The 22,908-nt window shown below is 36.3% G+C and overlaps 1 protein-coding gene across 2 annotated transcripts in view; it reads left to right on the top strand.

The window, feature by feature from the left end:
* The window catches only part of KCNH8 (potassium voltage-gated channel subfamily H member 8), a 200,823-nt gene extending 188,399 nt beyond the window's left edge, over window positions 1–12,424 (top strand). For both annotated transcript variants that reach the window (XM_083823207.1, XM_083823206.1), the window contains exon 16: window positions 9,119–12,424. In XM_083823207.1, the coding sequence (XP_083679333.1) occupies window positions 9,119–9,829 (711 nt within the window). In that variant the 3' untranslated portion in view covers window positions 9,830–12,424. The remainder of the gene's footprint in view (window positions 1–9,118) is intronic.
* The last annotated feature ends 10,484 nt before the right edge of the window (window positions 12,425–22,908 follow it).

Raw genomic sequence — 22,908 nt, 5'->3', positions numbered from 1 at the left:
TCTACATGGATATATATTCATGTATTCAAACATGCCCCACATAGAGTGCACCTGAACTGACAGTACTGAGTGACTTGGCCCTTACCCAAATAAGCCCACAAGTAGCTTTGCTGGAATATACCAGCTGTCCTTTTTTTTTTTTTTTGTGTTGTGTTGTTGTTGTTTCAACAGAAAGTATTGAACAGCACCTGTAGACCCTATGCTTCTTTTTTTTTTCCATCAGTTGGTGGTGATCATTAATGGAAGAATATGACCAATGTAGCAGCAGACTCTTTGCAGCAGTCAAAATACAGGCAGAGTTTGAAATTGAGCTTCTTTGTAAAATATGCAGACTCCTAAAAAGGAAAATATTGAAAAAGCAGGTCACAAGTAGCCAACAGCAGCACACATTGTCATTAATACATTTTCCAGTGGAAATCAGAAGTCAATCAACAAATGCAAAAATTCCTGCTTTCATGAAAGGCAATTGTATTAAAACAGTTCACTAGCTAGCTTAAAAACATTTCAGCTGTTTGTTGGGAGAACAAAAACATGTATCTTCCCATTCAGACATTCAAGACAGTCTCTTGTTAGCAGAGCTGCCCCACAAACAAATCTATAAAAGAAGGCAAACCCAGCTCCACATCCATTGGAACTCATGGCAACATTTTAGGTGTATGATATTCACTACATAATGCAAGAGAAAATTCTTTTACCTAAGAATGGGGCTAACAGAAGACTGAGACTTGATTTCACTTCTCAGAGTTTGTTACATATTATCTTTAGGACCAACACATACAAATTTCCTTGAAGAAGGACAGGCACCAAAATCAGCTGCTCAGTATTGAGAGAGAGACTTCCACATGCTCCAAATTCCTATTCTGTAGCTCCACAGATTAGCTGCCTAGCCATTTACCCAGCTTCTTCATTCCCTAACCTAACCTCACTTCTCATTTTGAGACTGATTGAGAACTAAGCTGATAAAAAGGACTTTCTATCTGGTTCAGCACTGTAAAGTGAACTGGAATAGGACTACTAGACTTTCCTATTACAAATTCCCTAATAGAAAACTCCTACTTGCCTGTGGAAGCTGTTCCACTTAGTCTAAATAAACACTGAATAAAAAAGACACAACTTCAATCATAGTTCAATATGTGGCAGGTGAGAGAGTTTAGGTTCAGATTCTTGCTCCTGTAGAAATTCAGTTGTTTAAGCAACAGTTTCAAAATTCAGTGACTGAACACACAACAGAATGGTATACTTTCTTACTTGGAGAAAGCTTGATTCAAAAACCTACTCCAGATTATGCAGATTGAGAGTTTAGGAATAAGTCTTCTGCTGGACAAGCATGCATCCTTCCTTTGTGGAGATGTGTACACCCAACCTGGTCTTTCCAATGCATTTCTCTGCAAAATCTATGTGTATCTAAACACTCGCCATTTCCCTGATACAATCATATTTAAACATGGAATTAAACTAAAGAACCCAGGAGTAAAAATAGGAAAATTAGATATTTTCAGATATACAGATGGCCGTAAATCTAGACTGGGGCACCTGTGGACCACTATCTCATTATCTGTGTCCTACTACACATTTAGTTCTCTATCATTTGAGTGCAACTGTATGGAAAGAGCACGGAAATAATTCCACTTTAAATCTTTAAATTAATATTAAAAAGAAAGAAAAAGAAAAGAAAGAAAAGAAAGAAAGGAAGGAAGGAAGGGAGGGAGGAAGGGGGGAAGAGGGGAGGGAGGGAGGGAGGGAGGGAGGGAGGGAGGGAGGGAGGGAGGAAGGAAGGAAGGAAGGAAGGAAGGAAGGAAGGAAGGAAGGAAGGAAGGAAGGAAGGAAGGAAGGAAGGAAGGAAGGAAGGAAGGAAGGAAGGAAGGAAATACACATCTGAATTATTTGAAACACAGAGAAGCTAAAAATAGGAAAATAGCTAAATTTTAGTCTTATTTTTTCTCTCAAGACTTGCTGTGGACACATGTGCATGTTCTCTATTCAAATATACAAGGACATTTTTTCATACTTGGACATACAAGATACAGCTAGCACAATTCACACAGACAAACTCAGATGTCACGTCCCCTGTTCTTCCTATCCAACTCATCTCTTGTTCAGTCTCTTACAGCTGCATTAGTTAAAGCAGTGCTAAGTATTATGATCGGAAGCAGATCTACACCACTGTGGTTAGTAGGCCAACAGACCACAGCTTGCCCAGTCAGCCCAGAGTACAGAGCACACAAACATGGCTTTGCATTTGGCCATGTAGAGATGCTGTCAGATGTCCAACATTATTCAGAAACCTGGATTTGTATGTATAAACAAGACATACAAAGAATGAAGCTAGGTTGACCCCTTGCTTAAAGGAGGCATTTGGGGACTGATTTCAAATTTTACTACATCAGTAGATTCCACAATTACAGTACTATATCGGTATAATGAGCAGACTATTCACATTACTCCCATTCAACTGAAAAACAAACAAACACAAGGAAATATAAATTGGGTCAGGTTTTATACTAGAAAATTGCCTTCTATGTAGCTGCATTTTGGAATACTTAGTGGAAATTCAGCTATTTTTAATTTTAGTTTTTTTAGTTGCAAGTGCTTAAAATATTCTAAGTGTTTGACACTTATTCAGATCAGTGAAAATGTATTCATATGGATATTTCACTTTCATCTAACAAAAGGGACAATCCTGACTAAATGATTATTTTCCAGATCACCTAGAGAAATTTTATAAATAGAATATTATAAAATGTATGTTGCATCCAGCTTCTAAAAATCAAACTCGTTTTCTTCTCTGGAAGGGCAGGAAAAAAAAGCATATACATTTGCAAAATATCCTTCAATAAAGACAGATGTGGCAAAAAGTGAACTAATGACATTTACTGATGATGAAAACTAATTATGATCAATCTACCCATTTTTTATTTTAACTATGTCCATTTATCACAAAAGACAATATATAAAGCCTAGAATTATTTGTGTTAAGAAATAAAAGCTTTCTAAATCACAAACACAAATTAAACATGCTTTTTGGTCTGTTGATATTTGTTCAGGTAGTTTTTCCTTTAATCATACATATTCATATTTCTTAAGAACTACTACGTTGCTGTTTTCTATACCTCTTGCTTTGACGAGTGTAGAGTACTTTTTCTTTTTTTCTTTTAGTTTTAGCTTAAAAGCTGTAGACAGATGATGGTAACAAAAATGGCTGATTCTTTAAAGCTTGGGGGAGGAGAGTTTTTTTTTATTTTTTATTTAAAAAAAAAAAGCAAGACATAAGGTATCCATAAAGTATCTATAGGGCATAAGGTTTATATGTTGTAGTATCTCTTTTGCATTTTTCCTTACTGGAAATGCACCTGAGACATCAGCAGTGCAAGCAAAGAGGTATAAAAATTAACCGGGGGCCAGAAGCTGATCTGAGCAACAATAACAAAAATATTACTACTATGATAGGAGATAACCATTACACTGTTAACTCTAATAGGCATTTCAAAACCTTCCTGTATCAAAAAGATCTATTTTCCTAACATCTAAATATAAACCTCTGTTGACATATGAGATTATCATTTTCCAGAAGATATAAGAAAAAGCTGACTGCAGTTCTCTGTCTAAAACCAATTTACACTGGAAACATATTGTTCCAGCCAATCTCAACAAATGCAATTCCTTCAGACTTTCTTTGCTCGTCACATTTTCTAAGATTCCTTATTAGTAGAATTTTCATTTGAATTGTCTTTGGTTAGATTTTTTAAGGCTCTTACAAAGTGTGTGATCCTAAACTGCACCAGCCTAAGTAGTTCCCAATAAAGATAGCCCCCTGGCCTGTGTTGAATAATAATAATAATAATAAAAAGCTGATGATACATTCTGGGAGCATGATTAAAGCATGCAGCGTGTGATACAATGACACTCCACAGACCCTTTTCTGTAATATCCTGCATGGGCAGAATATTATATTTATACTCATGGTTCTGACATTTTCTTTTCAGCTATGATGTTTAACATTTACATTTGTTGAATTTCATATTACTAATATTTAACAGTGAATGTGCACTCCATTTAGCCATTAAAAATAAATATAAAATAAAAACAGGTTGGGATAGACAGCTAAAAAGACTATCTTGAAATGTCCTAAAAGGACAACAGTATGTTTATTGATCATAAACCATTCTGGTCATGAATGAATCTAACTTACAGTGATTGTATGCTGGTCATATCTTCTTAGCTGGTTTAGCAGAATGTCATGATTACATTCTTCAATATAACTTCTGAGTAATCTTCTGACGAGGTATATATTACATTATAATTAGAGAGAATTAGATCATTTTACCTGTTTCACCATGTGCTATTCTTGAGAAATTTATGGTTGTCTGTTTTCTTTTGGCTTATAGAAATTGCTTAGCATGTTTTCCTGATAACATATGTAACACCTCAGTTGTTCTTTTAAAAGTAGACATTAACTGCTTCTCTTCTCCCAGTCAAATGGGATTTCCGTGATCCTCCATTTGCTTTCAAAGTAACTAGTTGAACAGAATTTGCTCTTGATAGTTTCTGAAGTTCTTGAAGCAGTAATTTTCAAAGCTAGTTTTCTTTGTGCACCCATCATGACGACACAGTACTGATTCTATGCCATCCACATCCAAAAACAAAGAGCCATGTATTATTCAAAGTGCAGTCTGGGACCCCTTTTCTAGACTGAATTTTATAGGAGTGCTGTTGACTTGAATACATTTAAATTATCAAGGCTTTTATACTTTCCTGTTTTGTCCTCAAGTTATTTAATACTAATATCAACAGTCTTAGTGTCCCAATTTACTCAGACAGACCGGTTACCCCAGAACTACAAGAGACCTGTCTAGCAAGTAGGCAGAGAAACCAGCAAATTTTTTGTACTTCTACATGATAAGGCAAATTTCAAAAGCTTCCAGATTTATTTCACTGAAACTGACTCTTCATATCATTGCACAATTCCCATATATTTAATCTGAACTAAGACTAGATGCATTGCATTGTTTTTTCTTCTGCAACTAACTTAATTCCTAAAGTGCCATTAGGTCAGAAATGTCTGTCACCATTGCTATTATGGTGACTTAGAAGCTGATGGATGATCAATGAAAATTCTGCCTCAGTTCCATTCTCATCTCACTCATTCAACAATGCACTTACTGGAAAACAGACTATCACCAGCCAGTTAATTTGGGCCTCAAAGGCAACTCATTCTGACTGAATGTCTCATCAACTTTATGAAGCACTAGAATAAAAGAATCAATGAAATACTAAACAGAATAGCAAAGCTGCATCGATAGTGCAAGCAGCCAGCTTTTCCGCATTGCCAAAATGCAACTTTGATTTCTCAAGAAGCAAGTTTTCTTCTTCACATCTTTGAGTTGAGTGTTCAGAAAGAGTCATGGCAGGAAGACATCTGGGTGAAGTTTGAATTGCAAAGACGAATAAACCACAGAGATTAAAAATAGCAATGTATTCTACTAGGCTTCTAATCGGAAAATGAAAGCTTATTCCAGACCACTCCAGGAACATTGATGAGAGAGAGGAATTTTGGTAGAAAATGTAACCAAAAATTTTTTTAAATCAAAAAATTACATGATGGTATATAGAATGAAAAACAAAGAAATCCATTTAACAAATTTTATTTAAACTAAGTAAAAATAATCATCACCTTACATTATATAGAACTTTTCATCACTTATGGAAAGGCTTAAATACAGTCACCTTGAGTCCTACTTAACTACATGGAACAAAGTATCCAATTAAAGTGCACAACTGTTTAATACTGGTAGTAAAGGAAATTACTCTTTCTACTGAAACTGTCAAAGTAATTTGGAAATGCAAAATACAACTACTAAAACTTATATTGGTTAAAACATCAGAAAACATTGTTATTAAAGTTCATATGAAAGAAGGAGAAAGAAGGAGAAGGAAGAGAAGAAGGAGGAGGAGGTGGAGGAGGAGGAGAAGGACAGGGGAGGAGAAGGACAGGGGAGGAAGAGAGAGAGAGAAGAGAGAAGAAAGAGAAAGAAAGACAAAAAAAAAAAAAGACTGTTCTTTTAAAATATGTTTTGAAAAATACAGTTTCTTCAAACTCTGCTAAAAAGATACCAGTGCATTGCTTTTGACCGGCCTGAGAAGCCCCTGTTGATAATTTAAGCTCAAGCTATATAAATCCCAGTTTCTATATCAGGAAACATTTCAGTATCTTTTTCAAGTCCTAGAAACTCTTAAGGCAGCATTTCAAGTATATTGGGGATCTCACAGATTAATTTAAAGCTCTATGCCTAGCACAGGGGGAACCGCTTGTAGAGCTAGCTCTATTGCCTAGCAATAATAACTAAATGCCTGAAAAAATAGCCTTACCAGCACACAAGGAATTAGCCTTTTGTTCAGGAGGAATCTGTATTGTCTCAGATTTTTGTTTCATAGACTTAAAATTTCTTTTGCTTTTAGTCCCTGTTCTTTTTCATTTCCTGAAGCGCTGTGAAATTGTTAACATAACTGATGTAATGATTACCTTCCAAACCAAGCCATTCTATGATTATTGGAAGTTTAATCCAGTAAGATTAACAGTTTTTAAAATACAGAAAATGTTTTAAACGATACAGAATATGACATACTTGCTTTGTCTATGTGCCTAGCACTATTTGTTGAAATAGACTGTACTAAACGGTGGTCAATTTCTAATGAAGTTTGGTATAAAACCTTTGGGCATTACACTGTTGTACTACTGGAAATTATTAAAGAATACATCAAAGGCCAGTTCATAAGGTAAGCACATACGACCGTGCAAGAGCAAGTTTATAAGAAGACATCACTCTAAGAGCTATTTTGATATATCAAAAATAGTATCTGAGCACTAGAACAAGTTATAACTAACACAAATTCATAAATGCTACAACTACTGAAACAGATTTCTTTTTTTTCTGTATTGTCTCAATGAACTGGGAAAAGAAACATGTTGAAGGATAACTAAATTTTTTTAAAGTCTTTATGTAATCAGAAATGGAATAGAAAAAAAAAAGAAAGAAAAAAAAAAGACTAAACCAAACAAGCTATTTTAAAGTTACAGATATTTTCATACAGCATTCATAATTTGGGGAAGATGAATATCAGTCTTCCTATGTTCAGTACTGCAGAAATCTCAGAACATGTCTCCTTCCAGTCTGACAGTACCAAGAATCTTCTCTGGCTCCACAGGAATCTTGTTCACAAATCACTGTCCTAGCATATTATAATCCCTCACATGAACTGAAGTTGAAATGAACTTGCAAGCATTCAAAGCCTAATCTCATCTGGCAGAAGGAGATTTCATGGTTATTTTCCACCTACTATATAACTTAATGATTAAGTAATGAGACAGAGAGAGAGCTGTAGAAAGAGAGGCAGAGGGATTCTGTAACATGACACATAAAAACCTTCTACCCCTAAGCATCTTTACTCCAGGGGCAGTGCAACTGTAACAATAAACAGCTGTTAAACAATATAATGGGTTTGAATTCTAAGCTCAGAGAAATGAATGGATGTATAGAAGCTGTATGGGAGATTTCTACTTTCCTTCTAAATTAGGTTTTTTTTATAATTCTTGTGTTTGCAGTAAATACCAGTGGAAGATCATAATGCAGCCATGCCCTGCCTGAAATATCTTTTCAGTAGAATTTTTTGGAAATGTGTTCTCAGGAAAATGAAAATTTTATTTATGATTACATGAAAACTAATTTGTGTAGGACACCTAATTGGTACTGTCTTCTCTTCAGGGCAAAGAAAGGCCAGCTGAATTAGACTTTTTTAATTTTCACAAGTGGTTTAGCTTTCTGAAGATAATTGTGCAGTCATGCTTTGTTTTCAACATCTTATCTTCACTAGTATCACTATAAGAAATTCTAGTTTAACAGTAGAGAAAGTGGTTTCACCTAAAATAATTATCTATCATGGAAACAAAGTTCATTTCTGTCTCTCAATAGGCCTGTTTCTCTTTAATAAAATTAATTGGCTGATTTTGACTTCTTACAATTTTTTTCCTTACGAAGGAAATTTGAAAATACAAACACATTTGAAGTGATCAGTTAAGCTTTTTATGTCCCAAAATGTCCTTATATTGTCCTAAAATGCCCTTATATTGTCTTAAAGAATGTTCCCAGTAGAGTTCAGATCTCTGTTTACTTTATAACACAAATTCAAAACATGTGAACTTGATCCCAGCTTGAAATAGCGGTTTTGGGGAAATTAAAGCCTTCATGTAATTCATGTAATAAGTTGTGTGATAACAGTTGTTTCAGCATTAGGGAAAAAAAAAAATAGAAAATACGATTCTTTCTTTTGCACACACACAACGAAGTAATGTACGCTGCAGATCTCTCTCTCTCCCTTTGTTTTATATACTCTATTTTTCCAGCAGAAAGATAGCTATATTGAAGCAAGCTGTTTCATAGACTTTCTTACTGTTTAAATATTTAGCAGTAACAACTTGCTTTTAAAAATTCCAGTTTCAGTTTTAAAGTCAGTATGAAAATCACCAAATACTTTAGTTTGTTTGTTTATTTTTAATACTTGTCCACCAGACTTTCATGTAACTACTACTTATCGTTGGCAAATTCAGGCATGGGTCTCTTATTTTACTATGAAGATGGCAGCATATTTCACGAATATTTGTAAATGACTTTTCAGAAAACCTAATATTTATATCATTTGTCAGTATAAAACTACCATCTCTAAAAGGTTGATGCATTAAAATATTTAAAGATTCATCAAGAAGCAAATATCATTGCCACTGGAAATCATCTTGGGTCTAACTTGAAGCCATTATTTATAGACAGACTGACATTTAAAATCTGGTGAATTCAGCCTATAATATTCCTGTATATGTTTTTGAGTTATTTAACTATTTCAGTACGCTGCAGATAGTGTAGCACGTAGCTGTGGAAAGGCAGATGGATTGACTATTAAATTAGGGTGTATAAATGTATTAGAGTTTATCTCCTTAAAATAAAGATACTATACTACACATCAAACCTGATGATGTTAGAAGGAAAATAAGATAAAATGTATTTCAGGCATGATTATAAAATGTATACTGCATAATTTAATATTGAGTTATTTTCCCCTGATGTAACAGGTGACAACCTTAACTCAAGAAGTCTCACAGTTAAGTAAGGATATGAAGAATGTGATGTACCTTCTTGAGAACCTGCTCACATCCCAGAAGCCACCAGGGTTCTGCACAATGCATGGCATATCTCGGAGTCCGACTCTGGAAAGCCTGCAGGCTCGAATGGCTTGGACTCCACGTCAACCTTGCACACACATGCAAGCCGGGAACATTACTTGCACCAAAGCACAACCCTGCCACAGTAACACGTTATGTGACATTTGGAATACAGACCTATCCTCTGTAGGCAGCAGCCCCCAAAGAACTGAACCCAACCTTCAAAATTCTACAGACAGTGAATTTTACTATACACCGGGCCTTCACAATTCACCCTCCCAGTATCAGGTAATTCAGAAAGATAACTTGCAATTTTTAAGATGCACCTCTCCCCATTCAGACACTACCTTGACCCCTCTTCAGTCTATTTCAGCAACTCTTTCTTCTTCAGTATGCTCTTCATCAGAGACATCATTACACCTCGTGCTGCCCAGCAGGTCTGAGGAAGGTAGCTTTAGCCAAGGAGCAATCAGCTCATTAAGCCTGGAGAATTTGCCAGGATCATGGGACCTTGAACGAACAGCTGGAGTAGTTTCTGCACAGACCTCAGATTTCGCGTTAGACATTGTGACAAGCACAAGGGATATTAAAGATAAAGATAACCAAGCCATAGATGTATAACAAGAAAGAGTAAAGTGGTACTCAAAACATGTTCTGCAGCTGCCAGTTTTAAATGTAGAGAGTACCACATGACTGCTTTGTTTGACCTTTTCTCTGGTGATCAAGGATACTTACAAAGGTGAAAATTCAGTTTTATAGAAAGTAAGAAAAGGTATTGCTGGTTCATACTATAGAAAAAATATTCTAGATTCTAGAAGCATGATGAAAAGCATTTTATATACAGATATAGCTTTCTGGTCTGTTTGGCAGACTGTTGTGATAGTCCAAAGACCCTGAGGGTCAGAGCAGCTGGAAGTCTAGGACAAAAGAACTGTCATGGGCAGCATTTATTCATCGAAGCAAAGGTTTTCACTGAGTGTCTGACTGTTGTTCCCAAACAATATCCATGGCACCGTTTGCTTCAGGTGATCGTGGGTCCTGCTGGTCTGTTTGTCAGTTCTGTGAAGGCAAAGGGACAATTATCGCTGCATGTCATCTAGACAATCAACCAAACAGAGCTGGTAGAGACTGGTTAGTTGTTGCACGTTATTTGTCATGTAAATTAAACCTCTTAATTTATCAAAAAATACTATTTTTATATACTTGGTATGAAATATGTACTTACAAATTATTTAAAATATTTATAATGAGAGTAAGAGTTTGTTTTCATTTTGGTAAAAGCTTGCAGTTTTAACAAGAAATGCACTACCATCGTGTATTAGATCAAAAATACTATTTATTGTTAAAATTATGTAGTTTACAAATTGATTCTTTTATGTGCATGCAATTTGTAATGAATGTATTCATGCTGGTGGAATACAAATAAATTAAGGTATTATTTTATTTAAAAAAAATAAAACATCTGGAATGTTGTGTCCTATGCTAAGTCATCCATCAATAGTTTAACTGTGACATGTTATACCGATAACATTCAGTATCCTCAGATTGTCTTATTGCAGTATTAAGTATTAAGACTAAGTCAATGTTTTATTATGCAGCCCTGTTTGGGGATTTTATATTTGGAGAAGAAAACTAAGAGGGATGAAAACTATTGAGTAAATTGCAAGAGGAATATTAAAGGAGAAAAACAGCAATGGTTTAGTCAGAGTTAAAAGAAAAAAAGTTGAAATAATTATTTGATGATTTTTATTTATATACCTAAGAAAATTGTTTTGACCTTTAGACAAAACAAACAAAGAACAACAACAACAACAACAACAGGTTTGGTAAATTATTTAGTCCAGAACATGATTTAATGCCCAAAGAAAATTTGAAGTTTTTTAATTATTATTATTTATTTAATGTATTAGAAACCTACACTGTTACAGTGTAAACAGAGCAACTGCTTTTCATTGGGATTTTGATTTACGTATTTAAAGATGCACAGTATGCATCATATTTGCATGTTCTTCAGCAAGCTTTCTAAAAATCATGTTCACAACTCATAACAAATGTTTTAAAATAAAGAAGTAAACTAAATTGCATTTAATAATTAATGGAAACTGGTGATTGTAAACTTTTAAACTTTTAAAACTTTTGCAGAGCACAGACTTAACTTCCTTCTGACTTTTTTTCTGAAAGCTTCAAAGACTAAGTTCATTGTTAACAATGAGATGTGCACAGGAGCACAAATCCCAGCTTATACACTGCCTGACTTGTGTCCTTTCACATTCTTTTTCCCCTTTGGTACAAATTAAGGACAGTGTCATCTTTCATTCTGAGCTGCCTGAATTTTGTCACTGTGTCTACGCATCAACATGACTGTTTATATATATGGTTTCTTATTGTTCCTCTATTCCAGTTTTTAATTAGATTGCAGTTACATAGAGAGTTGCTGATCGAACAATACTTATCCCAGAAATTAAAAAATTAATAACAAAAACTAGTAAATACAGGTATGCAGTATTTCTGCAAACACACATTATTCTGTTCTTCCACGGAGTCTTAAAGGAATGGAACATCTTGGCCCACCTTTAGCAATCTTCTGCCATCATCCCCACTGTCATGCAGGACAAGAGGATGGGTCTAGAGGGACAGAAGTCAGGAGCTGCGCTACATGGGGCAGCGGGGATGACATCCAGGCAGAGAAGCCAGGAGCTGGGTGGCAACATGGCAGAGCCTTCTGCCCTCAGACTTTTGCCTTAATGAGTTACACAAGCTAAGCTAGGCTCACCATTTCCCAGCTGTTGACTGGAAGTGCACAAATATACTATTTGTCTACCATGCTCTGTTTTTAATATAATTTAATAATTCCCTTCATATGTATATGTATTGTTTATATATATAAATTGAGAGTGGTGTTTGCTTTCTTATTTCATAAGCAATACATAAATTCTTTATAAATATAAATGCTAGTGGAGTGAAATTAAGTTTGGGTGTTTTGTTCTGGAGTGTCTACACCAGTTTTATTTAAAGTTTAAAAACAACAGTGAGGAAAAAAAGAAAGAAAGAAAGAAAAAGAAAGAAAAAAAACCACTTTGCATAAATAGCTATAGCTTTACCACTGTACATTTTTTTCCAGAAAAAAGAAAATATACATGCAGTAATTGAGAAGTAATAGCACAAGGAGGTCTGTCCTAAGCAGTTCCTTGTTTCTGCAAGTGTCAAATATATCCTGAAAACGCTGAGAAATGCTATGCCATTTAGAATAGTTATAACATCAAAGAACATACATGGTCATTAGCTGGACTCCAGAGAGTCTGTAAGATGGCACCACGCATGTGAACATGCTGCATCCCAGAGAAACACCCGGGGGACAAGAATAGCACAGGACATGTTCATTCCTGGCTGATACCAAGCAAGGAATAAAGGCAGTCAGCAAGACCAGAAATCTGGATTTGAAGGGCAGTTCAACTTTAAATTCCCAGACGCAATCATATTATGAAAGTCTCCAGAAAAGAAACCCACAGGCAGCTTCTGTTCGAAGATACCTGGCAGTGAACCAACATCAGTTCTGAAGGCAAACTGGCAACTCATAGGGACAAATGGGAAAATATGCATTTTTGGAATGGCACAATATTTCCGGGAGACAGGTAAACACAGTAGTTCTGTAAACAGCATGGCCATGAAAAATTTCTGTATTTAAAGCAGCAAACACTGTAATATTCAAGTGTTACCCTCAAAAGGTGCTCATTATGAACATCAGTGCAAGTATCCTTTACCCTAACATCCAGTAGCCCAGCTGAGACAACTTACTGTATTCCTTTTTGCACTAAGCTTCACACACACACACACACACACACGCACACAAAGAATAGGGAAATATATATATATATATAATTCATTTTTCTCTCAGGATTGTTCTTTCCATGGTATTACTTTACTCCCTAAATCTGCTACATTTTCTTTCTTGCATTTTCCATTACTGTTCCTTATTTTGTACAGCAACTGTTCTCTCATATTTATTTTCATTCACAATCCTACCCAATATCTTTTTACCTCCTTTTTTTGTGTGTGCGCACTTAAGTTCTTTTCTCACCCATTCTCTTTTCTATCCCCTTTATAACGTCCCCTAACTCAGCAATTTCTTTCTGCATTTCCTGGTCATTTTACTACAAAGAATCATCCTAGCCCACCACTAGTGAACTAAGTTGTTATTGAACTGAGCTATGCAGTAGAACAACCTTCAAGATTCAGGCAGTACACCTGTCTCTTACTAATATCTCCTGTGTTATTACCTTCTCATGATGACATGGTTGCCTGCACTGACAATGGGGAAAAGTAGGATTCCCCATTAAATTAAACCTGTTTTCTGCTTCTATACCTTCAGATGTACTTGTACAGACATGCATTTGGATTGTGCCTATGATAACTGCTCGATTCAATTTAAGAAACACAGCTTATCACAAATTCCACACATTTTCTTAAGCACTAGTCATACCCAGCTCTTGTGATAACCTTGTATTGACCCACGTGCTGGTTATCTGCACAAATAATTTAGTTTCTAATTAATGCATCTGTTAACTGCATAAGATTTCAAAATATTTCATTTTATGAGGCAGTTTTTTAGAATTCTCTGTCAATAGCTTCACCTGGTAGTTCGTTAAAAAAAAAAAAAAATCTTTCACAAACAGCAGTTTTGGCTGAATCAAAGTGTTCTCAACATTTTCCACATTTTCTCTGGTTAGCCTAAAAGCATTTGAACCAAACCCCCTCTCAGTGGTACACATTGCAGACATCTAATGCTGCTGAGCCTACCACAGAAAGTGAATAGCTGCATTCTTGTTTGCTTCTAACCACTTACCTCAGCCTTAAAAGAATAAGCTTACAGCTTGGAATTTGGGCAGAAATGGGGCACATAATGAGAAAAAGGAAAAAGGCTGGCGCTTGGTTTCCTGACTCCCTCCCACAACTCAGTCATGGGACATCTCACAGCAGTCTCCAACTCTACCAGCTCACATGGTATCCACTCTTCACTCAGAAAGCTTGATAACCTGATATATGAAACCTAAGCCTACATCCCCAAAGTATCTGCAAATAGAAAAAAATAGTCAAATCCTATTAAGAAAAATACATAGCTGCAAGTGTATTAGATGATGCCACACATAAAATCAGTCTTATCCCTTCCAAGATGAGCAAAAAGGTCATTTCATCATTCCCACTGACCTCCTCAGTACACCTCAGTTTATAGGATCCCTGTATTTCTCCTACCACACACAGACAGTGGCAACAAGAAACAGCAATTTCCTGCCTCAAAAATATGAAGAAATGCCACAGACTGTTCCTTTCATTTAGAGAAATTAGCTGATGTGAATTTTATTTCATGTGCACCTTGATACCAGAAGTCTCTCAGACTTGGAAACCTCTCAAAGAACCATTTTAATCAAGTTTAAGAGAGTTGAGTGTCATTTCAAATCAGAATTCAGAACCACAAAAGTTGTGCAAAAGGAGAACTAGCATCTACAATATGTTTTAATATATAAGATTTAGTTTATAATCTTGCACTTATGTCTTGATTGCTTGCTTTAAGCCTCAGCATAATGAGAGATTAACACTTGAACGTATTCTCTTTCCCTAGTTCTTCAGGAACCTGTTAATTTTTGCCATGGTCGATCAAAGGATTTACACATGACCAAGAAACACAATCAGTACAACAGAAGCAAAGTAGGAAAAGGAATATAAAAATTTTTAGTTTCAATGACACTGAGTCATACAAACAATTTATTACAATGGCAAACTGCTAGTATTTAACAAACTGTAGGATTAAACATCATCAGAATCTCACGTGGAATTAATATTTCCATATTTCCATTAAATGGCTTATAAGGATAAGTTAAAAGAAACATGTTACTTCAGTTTTTCTGTTTTACTTATCCTAGATGTCTTATCAGCCTTACATATTCAAAATATTCTGATTAGGACACTGAAAGTTATGACTTAAGATAACGGATAGTTTGTTTGTTTGGGAGGGGGAGTTGCTTTTTTTTTTTTTTTTTGGTTGTTTTGTTTTAACTTTCCATTGACCTATTACAGTTGATTTCTTTAAAAAATGTCATGGCCACAGTAATGCAAAAGAGTTACTTAACACTCACCAAGAGGACAGCTGCAGAAATTACTGCATTAAGGAAACTCAGATATATTGAGCATCACAAAGGAAATGCTCAGAAATAAGTAAAACTAGAATTTCCACAGATGAATCCTAGGGTGTTACAAAACTGAACACACTGAGGGGCCCAAAACTGAACACAGTACTCAAGGTGCAGCCTCACCAAGGCTGAGTACAGGGGGATGATCACCTCTGTGCTACTGCTGACTACACTATTTCTAATACAGGCCAGGATGCCATTGGCCTTCTTGGCCACCTGGGCACACTGCCAGCTCATGTTCAGCCGAGCATTGATCAACACTCCCAGGTCCCTTTCCTCTTCACAGTCTTCTAGCCACTCTACCCCAAGCCTGTGGTGTTGCGTGGGGTTATTGTGGCCAAAGTGCAGGACTAGGCACTTGGCCTTAATAAACCTGATCCCATTCACCTCAGCCCAGCAGTCCAGCCTATCCAGACCCCTCCGAAGGGCCACCCTACCCTCAGGCAGATCGACACTACCTCCCAACTTGATGTCGTCTGCAAACTTACTGAGGATACACTCAATCCCCTCATCCAGGACATCAATAAAGATATTAAACAAGATAGGCCCCAGTACCGACCCCTGGAGGACAATACTTGTAATGGGAGGCCAGCTGGACTTAACTCCATTAACCACAACTCGCTGGGCACAGCCCTCCAGCCAGTTCTTTACCCAGAGAAGAGCACACCTGTCCAGGCCAACGGCAGCCAGTTTCTCTAGCAGAATACTGTGGGAGACCGTGTCAAAGGCTTTGCTGAACTCTAAGTAGACTACATCAACAGCCCTTCCCTCATCTACCAGTCTGGTCACACAATCATAGAAGGAGATGATGTTGGACAAGCATGACCTGCCTTTAATGGACTACTACTTCCTTTGCTTGCCCTAATAAAATGCCAGAAGACAATGCAATCAGTTAAAATCCACATATTTGGATTTTTTTTCTTCATGATACACCTCAAAGATTTTGCTTCCTGCTCTAAAAATATAATCTTTCTCACTGAAAAAATTAATAAGTGTTAACCACCCTATGTACAAACAATCAAATCCCACACACCATTTCTTTTTGAGTTTTCAGCCAGATACAGAACAAAAACAGCAGCAGCAAGGGACAAACTGGAACCACAAGTCTCAGTAAATGGCAACTTTAAAGACTAATTGCACTTTCTTAAAGGCCAACAGTCAATCATTTGCAACCTGAGTTTTCCTTCCGCTTTACCTTAACACACACATCTAGTGCTACTGGATTTTTTTCACAGCACAGTAAGAAAGAAATATAGCTCACATTCTTACAGGGAAAATTTTAGTGTTATTTCACTAACCATGAAAATGGCTGTTAAATAGATTTTTAAAGCCTGTAATATGTGTGGAAAAAAATGTATGGGGTTCTTGTATTAGACTTGCTTATAGGAAAGAAAATGAAAACTATAACTACATGGATTAAAAGATTTTTTCTTCTCACTCACATCAATCTGAAATTGTTTTCCAAGGGCAAATGACAAAGCCCCTTTCAGTCCTTTTGTTTGCAATGAAATCTAATAAATGTGACAAAAAAGTAAGTCTCTGAATGCTACATTGCCTTGTAATAGGTTATGACTGTGCCACGTTTGTCAACCAGCCACTGAAGATTAAAAATAATGTGATCATCTTCTTATTTTTCCTTACATAAAATTACCAGTTTGCCCTATATGTTGCACCACAGTATCTCTGGTGAATGTATACAGTGTACTAATAGCTAGCGACACTTCTACTTTATCAGAGAGAAGGCAAATCTTGCTATGTTCCACCTTGTTAACGACAGGCAAAGGCAATTTTTAAAAAGAAAATTGCTGGTTAGCCTTTTGTAAATTTTCCTCTATTTTAATATTCCTAATAACCTCTTCTATGACTAAATTATCATAATAAACAGCAGCTATTATGAAAATTATAGACCATTAAAGGAGAGAAGCTGCCTATTTCCGATGCAAACCAGTAATGTAAACACAGGTATTCTTTCAACTGCTCATATGTTCAGAGCCTTTCAGCAACTGGCTATATCACAAAGCTTCTGTTTATATAGCTAGTTGCTAACAAAAAAATAATAAGATAAAATAAAAATAAAACTGGAGGACTAAAAACTCAGAGGGATATTTGGCAGTATCCTCACTAGAGCTCTATCTCACTGTATTCTGAAGTATAGGTCATCCTTCACCTTGATAAGAAGAGCACATTTGAAAATAAATGGCATCATACAGAGCTTGGTTTAGTAATCATCCACATCGCAGAAGAAATTGAAGGCCTAAAAGAGTGCAGGGGTCCATTGTATTCACAACAGGATAAGGGGATAATATGAAATTCAGAAACCTTTCAGCCTAACAGTACGAAGCATAGCACTAACAGACACACCCACAAAAAGGGAGAAAAAGCATCATGAAGAATTAATCCAATGTCCCATGACAGCTTGCAAACAAGGCAGGGCCCTTCTGAGCTGAGCAGTACCTGCAGCTGAAGATCCTCTCCAACGCCAAGTGAGCAGGGCCACCAAAAATTGGGCAGTGCAGGGAACCCTGCTCTGCACAGTGCTCTGATCTGCTGGCCAGAAGTTATCTGGGAGAGCAGCTGCAGTGGGAAGCAGGACTATACAAAATCTGAAAGCGTTTCCGAGCACTAATACTGAAGGATTCCTAACTCGATGCTTTGTACGAAAATAGGCTACCTACAAACAAGACAGGAGGATTACCTTTGGTCTGAGCTACGTAGCACAGCAGTTCCCATAACAGTGTCTGTTAAGTGTCTGAGAGCAGGTGCTTGAATTATGACAGCCAGTTTGATAATTAATTAACCTTTTCAAGTGTGGAAGCTGGAAGAAAATGTAGCCTCTGAAGGACTTGCACAAGGTTTGCATCACACGTACCAGTCCAGGTTAGCAGAAGCAGCAGAGAAGCTCTTTAACCTGCTATTAGACATAAAAAGCACATCAGGACAATACCTGTGCATTTTAGTGTTCATGAAGTTAGGTATTTTCAGAATCAAGAAGGCAGGCAATGTATTTCAGAAACACACAGTACATCTGCTGACACTGCATGCCCAAGCCTTACTGATACTGCAGTCAGCCTTACAAGCACAGGCACTCAAATACTTGAGAGACATTTTATACCTTACATTTTCCCTTCTTCTAGGCATTTTCAGCCCCAATCATCTCACAAGCAGAAGCAAAAAGACCATTCAGCCCTATCTGAAACCAGAAAGAAACAGGAGCTTAGGAAACATGGCAAACAAAATTAAATAGGGGTTGGGGGTTGGCGGGTGGGTGAGGAGGGAGTATACTTAATACTGCATCTGAGTATAATCTTCCTATGTGATGATATATCCCCAGGCCACTCACCCAGGTAAAAAATAATAAACAAATAAAGCTGACAGCTTTGAATGGGAATGGGTTCCCCCCAAATCAGCAGCAAACTCAGGGGATCTGGAAAGTAAACTCTTGTTTATCTAAGTATATTTGTGCTTACTCTGTATTCCTGCAACTATGTCAAAATACACAGATACAGAAGAGTAGAATTAGGAGAAAGTGTCTATCTCCAGCAGCTTGCATTAAGTCAGCAAATAGTTACTTTAAAGATAAATAAAATAAAAATATAGCATTCACAAACACACAGCAGCTTTTTAGAAGCAAAATCCTCTGAACCACATTTTGGCAAAAACACAGGGAACACAGCAGCATGTAAGCACTATGTGAAGGGGGCGAGAGGAGGGTGCCAATGCATTGGGAAAGCTTGCAGAAGGGTGAGATCCAGGGCTATACAAAGAGCATCTTGGCAGAAACTAGGTCTTCTTTTCTGTAACTGGAGTTCCTGCTACCTACATTTGATTTTACTAATATTGAAAGAGATTCTGAACAATCATTCCCTGATCACCTTTTCCATGCTACTCATGATTTGAAAGACATCTGCACCATTCGCTTTTGAGTTCTACTTCAGGCTGAAGCATCCCACTCTGTTTTCTCATTCTCTATACCAGAGGAAAGTCACATCTTTAATCATTCTTCCAACCACCTTTCCTTTCTCTTATATTTTGCATGTCTATGTGTCTATTGTCATGTGCTTTGGCTACACTACAGCACGCAGTAAAATATTTATATTGTTTTGTGTTTTTTCCATCATAATTTCTAATACTTTATTTGCGTCTCATTACTGAATATTAAGATGAACTATTCATACAGCTGCTTGTTATAATCTTGAACCTCATTTCTGTGGGGTCATAATCAGCTGACAGCCCATGATAGATCATTTTCACCCCCAGGTGGACTAATTTACATTTATCTATCAATTTCAAATTGAGTTTGAAATACCATTCCTTTTCCCAGTTGTTCTGTATTACTGAGCTACTACAGCTCTACGGTTCTACAGCTATTCACAGACAACTTTCATGTTTACAATCTGAATACATTAAATAGCAAACTTGGTCAACAATATTGATCTGTTTTGCCAGATTATGCTGAGTAACCTAACATAGCTGAAATTTCTTGTGTGAATGAAATAGTTAGTTCTGGAACTAGGGATATGAATGGTAGATAATTTTTATATTTTCGTTTTGAAAATATGCAAAGCTTCATCTTTATTCACACACTTCAGTAACTTCTGTTCAACTAACTTCAGATTGCCATGTGCATATCCTTTCAGTTTTTTACTTTCCATTTAATTTAAACTCTCAACATGTGGTCAGTTGGTCCAAGATGACCTCCTGCAATGCCCCTGCGAAATGTCTAAAATAGATCCGATACAGGACCTTCCTCTTGTTCTTTCAGAGACCATTTGGTGATGAAATCTGCCAGCTGTCATCTCCCAGGCATGGTTTTTGCCTACCACTGTTAGTGGCATTTGTTCTTCAAACTATATTTGGGAAGCAAGTTTCCCACAATGAAACAGTTCACAATTCTCTCTCTTTCTCAGTAATAACAGTAGTGAACTTCCCAGCCATATGCAAGCCTCATCTAGAGAATTTATAACAAGTTCCCACTATTTTGGTGGTGCCACACCAGTTCTAAGCTGAATTCTGCAGAGCAGAAGAGCAATTAACTTTTCTTTTCTTTTTTTTTTCAGTTGTAAATGTCATCATCAGAAACCTTTCTTTTTCTTACTTTAACTACAGCTTTATTGTAGTTCTCCAGCCACACTATGAATTTCTTCCAGGCTGAACTTTCCTGAGTGAACTCTTAATTCTTAATATTGATGTGAATCCATTTGCACTTTTACTTTCCAACTATTGTGTATTTTAAACCAGAATGTGTGGCCTTAGAAATAACCTTTCCTCTCCATAGTGATAGCTTTTCTGATCCTGAGCTTATTTTGTTTTATGTTGTGTAAATTCTGCCATGAGTAACGTCAGTGTAAAATAAATGGCTAAAGTGCAAGAGAAAATAATTTAATTGTCATATTCAGAACTAGAGCCAAATATTAAAGCTGCTGATTCATACAGCGTAAATAAATTATTTTTAAATTGGTGCAAAGCAAACACTAGCTTTATTATTCATTTTTTGTATGTGGCTGTTGCAGACTTAATTTATGACACAGGTACTAGGTAGCCTGGAACAACGTGCTTTGCAAATAATGACTATGAAAAGGCTGTGCATTTCTGTTTGTTATTGTTCTTATTAATAAACAAACAAGCTCTCAGAACAATGGAAAACAGAACAAAACAGCACACAATGATTCATTGCCTGCTGGGAAAAAAATAACAAGAAAAACCTTTAAATCAACAACCCGAGCCAAAGACAAACTGCAAGGGAAAGGAAAGAATCACCACCACCCTATAAAAAGAGGATTGCAAGAGCTAGCTGACTATAAGGCACAATAGCAATCTACAGGCATTATCCCAGTGCTGGGGAGAGCAAGAGCTCTCTGTGGTATGAGGAGAACCTCAGGGCTTAAGTTTTTACAGCTGAATTCCTCTCTTATTGGAGTTGGAAAAAAAAAATCAGACAACAACGACATCCTTGTTTCCAGATAATGACTCACAGAAAGACAATGACAGAAAAAGGGGGCCCACCTTAAGTTCCCTAGGATTTAGGGTACATCAGAATGAACCTATTCAGAGAGACTTCTTTCCCTTGAGTCATAGCTTTCTTGATCTTGGATCCTTGTTGTTTTTTTGTTTTGTTTTGTTTTGTTTTGATTCTGCATAAAGTCTGCCATATAAATACTATCACTACACTGTATGTAACTTAGATGTGAGACAGAATGTTTTTATGGACATTCATAATAAATACTCCCCTATTTTCACAAGAATTATGAAATTCTTGTATGAAATTCTGCCTAGTAGAAGATGCCATAAAGAAAAATTTTCTGTGATGCTCAGCTTCCATTTAATTTCAGGAAAATCCTGTTTATACTATTTTTTTTTTTGTCTTTCCTTTTTTATTTTTTTTAATTATTTATTTTTTAATATCTGTAAGGCACACATTGCTCCCAAATATGCCCCAAGCCCATATATTAAAATTACTTTAAAATCTGTTTCAGAAATCTTTAAAGCAACAATTTTCAGTTCTGAAAAGCCCAATTTGCCGTAGTAAGAACACTTGTCACAAAACAATACAAGAATGAGAGAGATCTGCAGGTCACTTAGACTTCAATGGGGGTAACCACGTCTATTAGACTATTGTAAAGTTTAATTTGCATTCTAGTTCATTAGCTGACACCTTTGTAAAAACAGTTCTGTGTTTTCCTACCTTTTTTGCTAAATCCTATGTTCCCTATCTTTAGTGCATTTTCCTCCTTAGTAGTGTCTGTAGAAAATAAGTTGCTTGACCATACAGTCTACAGTCCACTAAAGAGGATCCTTACTACCCATCAGCAGGCTTTATGGTTTCTTTATTAAAACCAACAAAGCTCCTGCTTCCGATAATGAGAAAATGGTATCTTTCTTCTACTTTCTACTTGTACGTCTTTAGGGTTGATGACTCTACTAGCGGGGATATTGATGTGCCTCAAAATAAGTCACATACAACTTTCATAAAAAAAAAAAAAAAAAAAAAAAAAAACAGAATTAGATTTCCACTCAAAATGGTAGGCTAAAAGTTGTACACTAGAAACTCAAAGACAGATACAGCAATTTATTTTATGCACTCAAAAACATGAAGTTCTGACAAACTCAGATTCTACAAAAGCATGCCAATTACAACTCACTTTTTTTCAGGTGAAAGAGACTGAACTGGAAAATGCTGAGTTATTGAACCTGGAATGCCTTGCAGAAATATTTAAGTTGGCAGAGATGTTCAACAAAATATAGACAGTTGTTCCCCACTGCCCCCCCCCCCAAAAAAAATAGTTTTCAGGCTTCCCAAGTCTTTTTTTTTTTTTCCAGGGTAGCCCCTACTGTATAGAATAGCACAGGTTTTCCATCTTTGTGACAACAAACTGGAGACGCTGGAAATTTGGATCATGCCTCCAAAGGAACCCTAAACCTTAATTCCTGATCTCAAGGACATTGAGAACTCAGCCTTTAAGTTTCTAATGCTACGCCACATGTACACTGACAAATACTTTTATTTTAAATAAATAA

This window comes from Anser anser (assembly GCF_964211835.1).
Source record: "Anser anser genome assembly, chromosome: 2".
In the NCBI taxonomy this organism is placed as follows: Eukaryota; Metazoa; Chordata; class Aves; order Anseriformes; family Anatidae; genus Anser; species Anser anser.
This window is presented reverse-complemented; position numbering and strand designations above follow the sequence as displayed.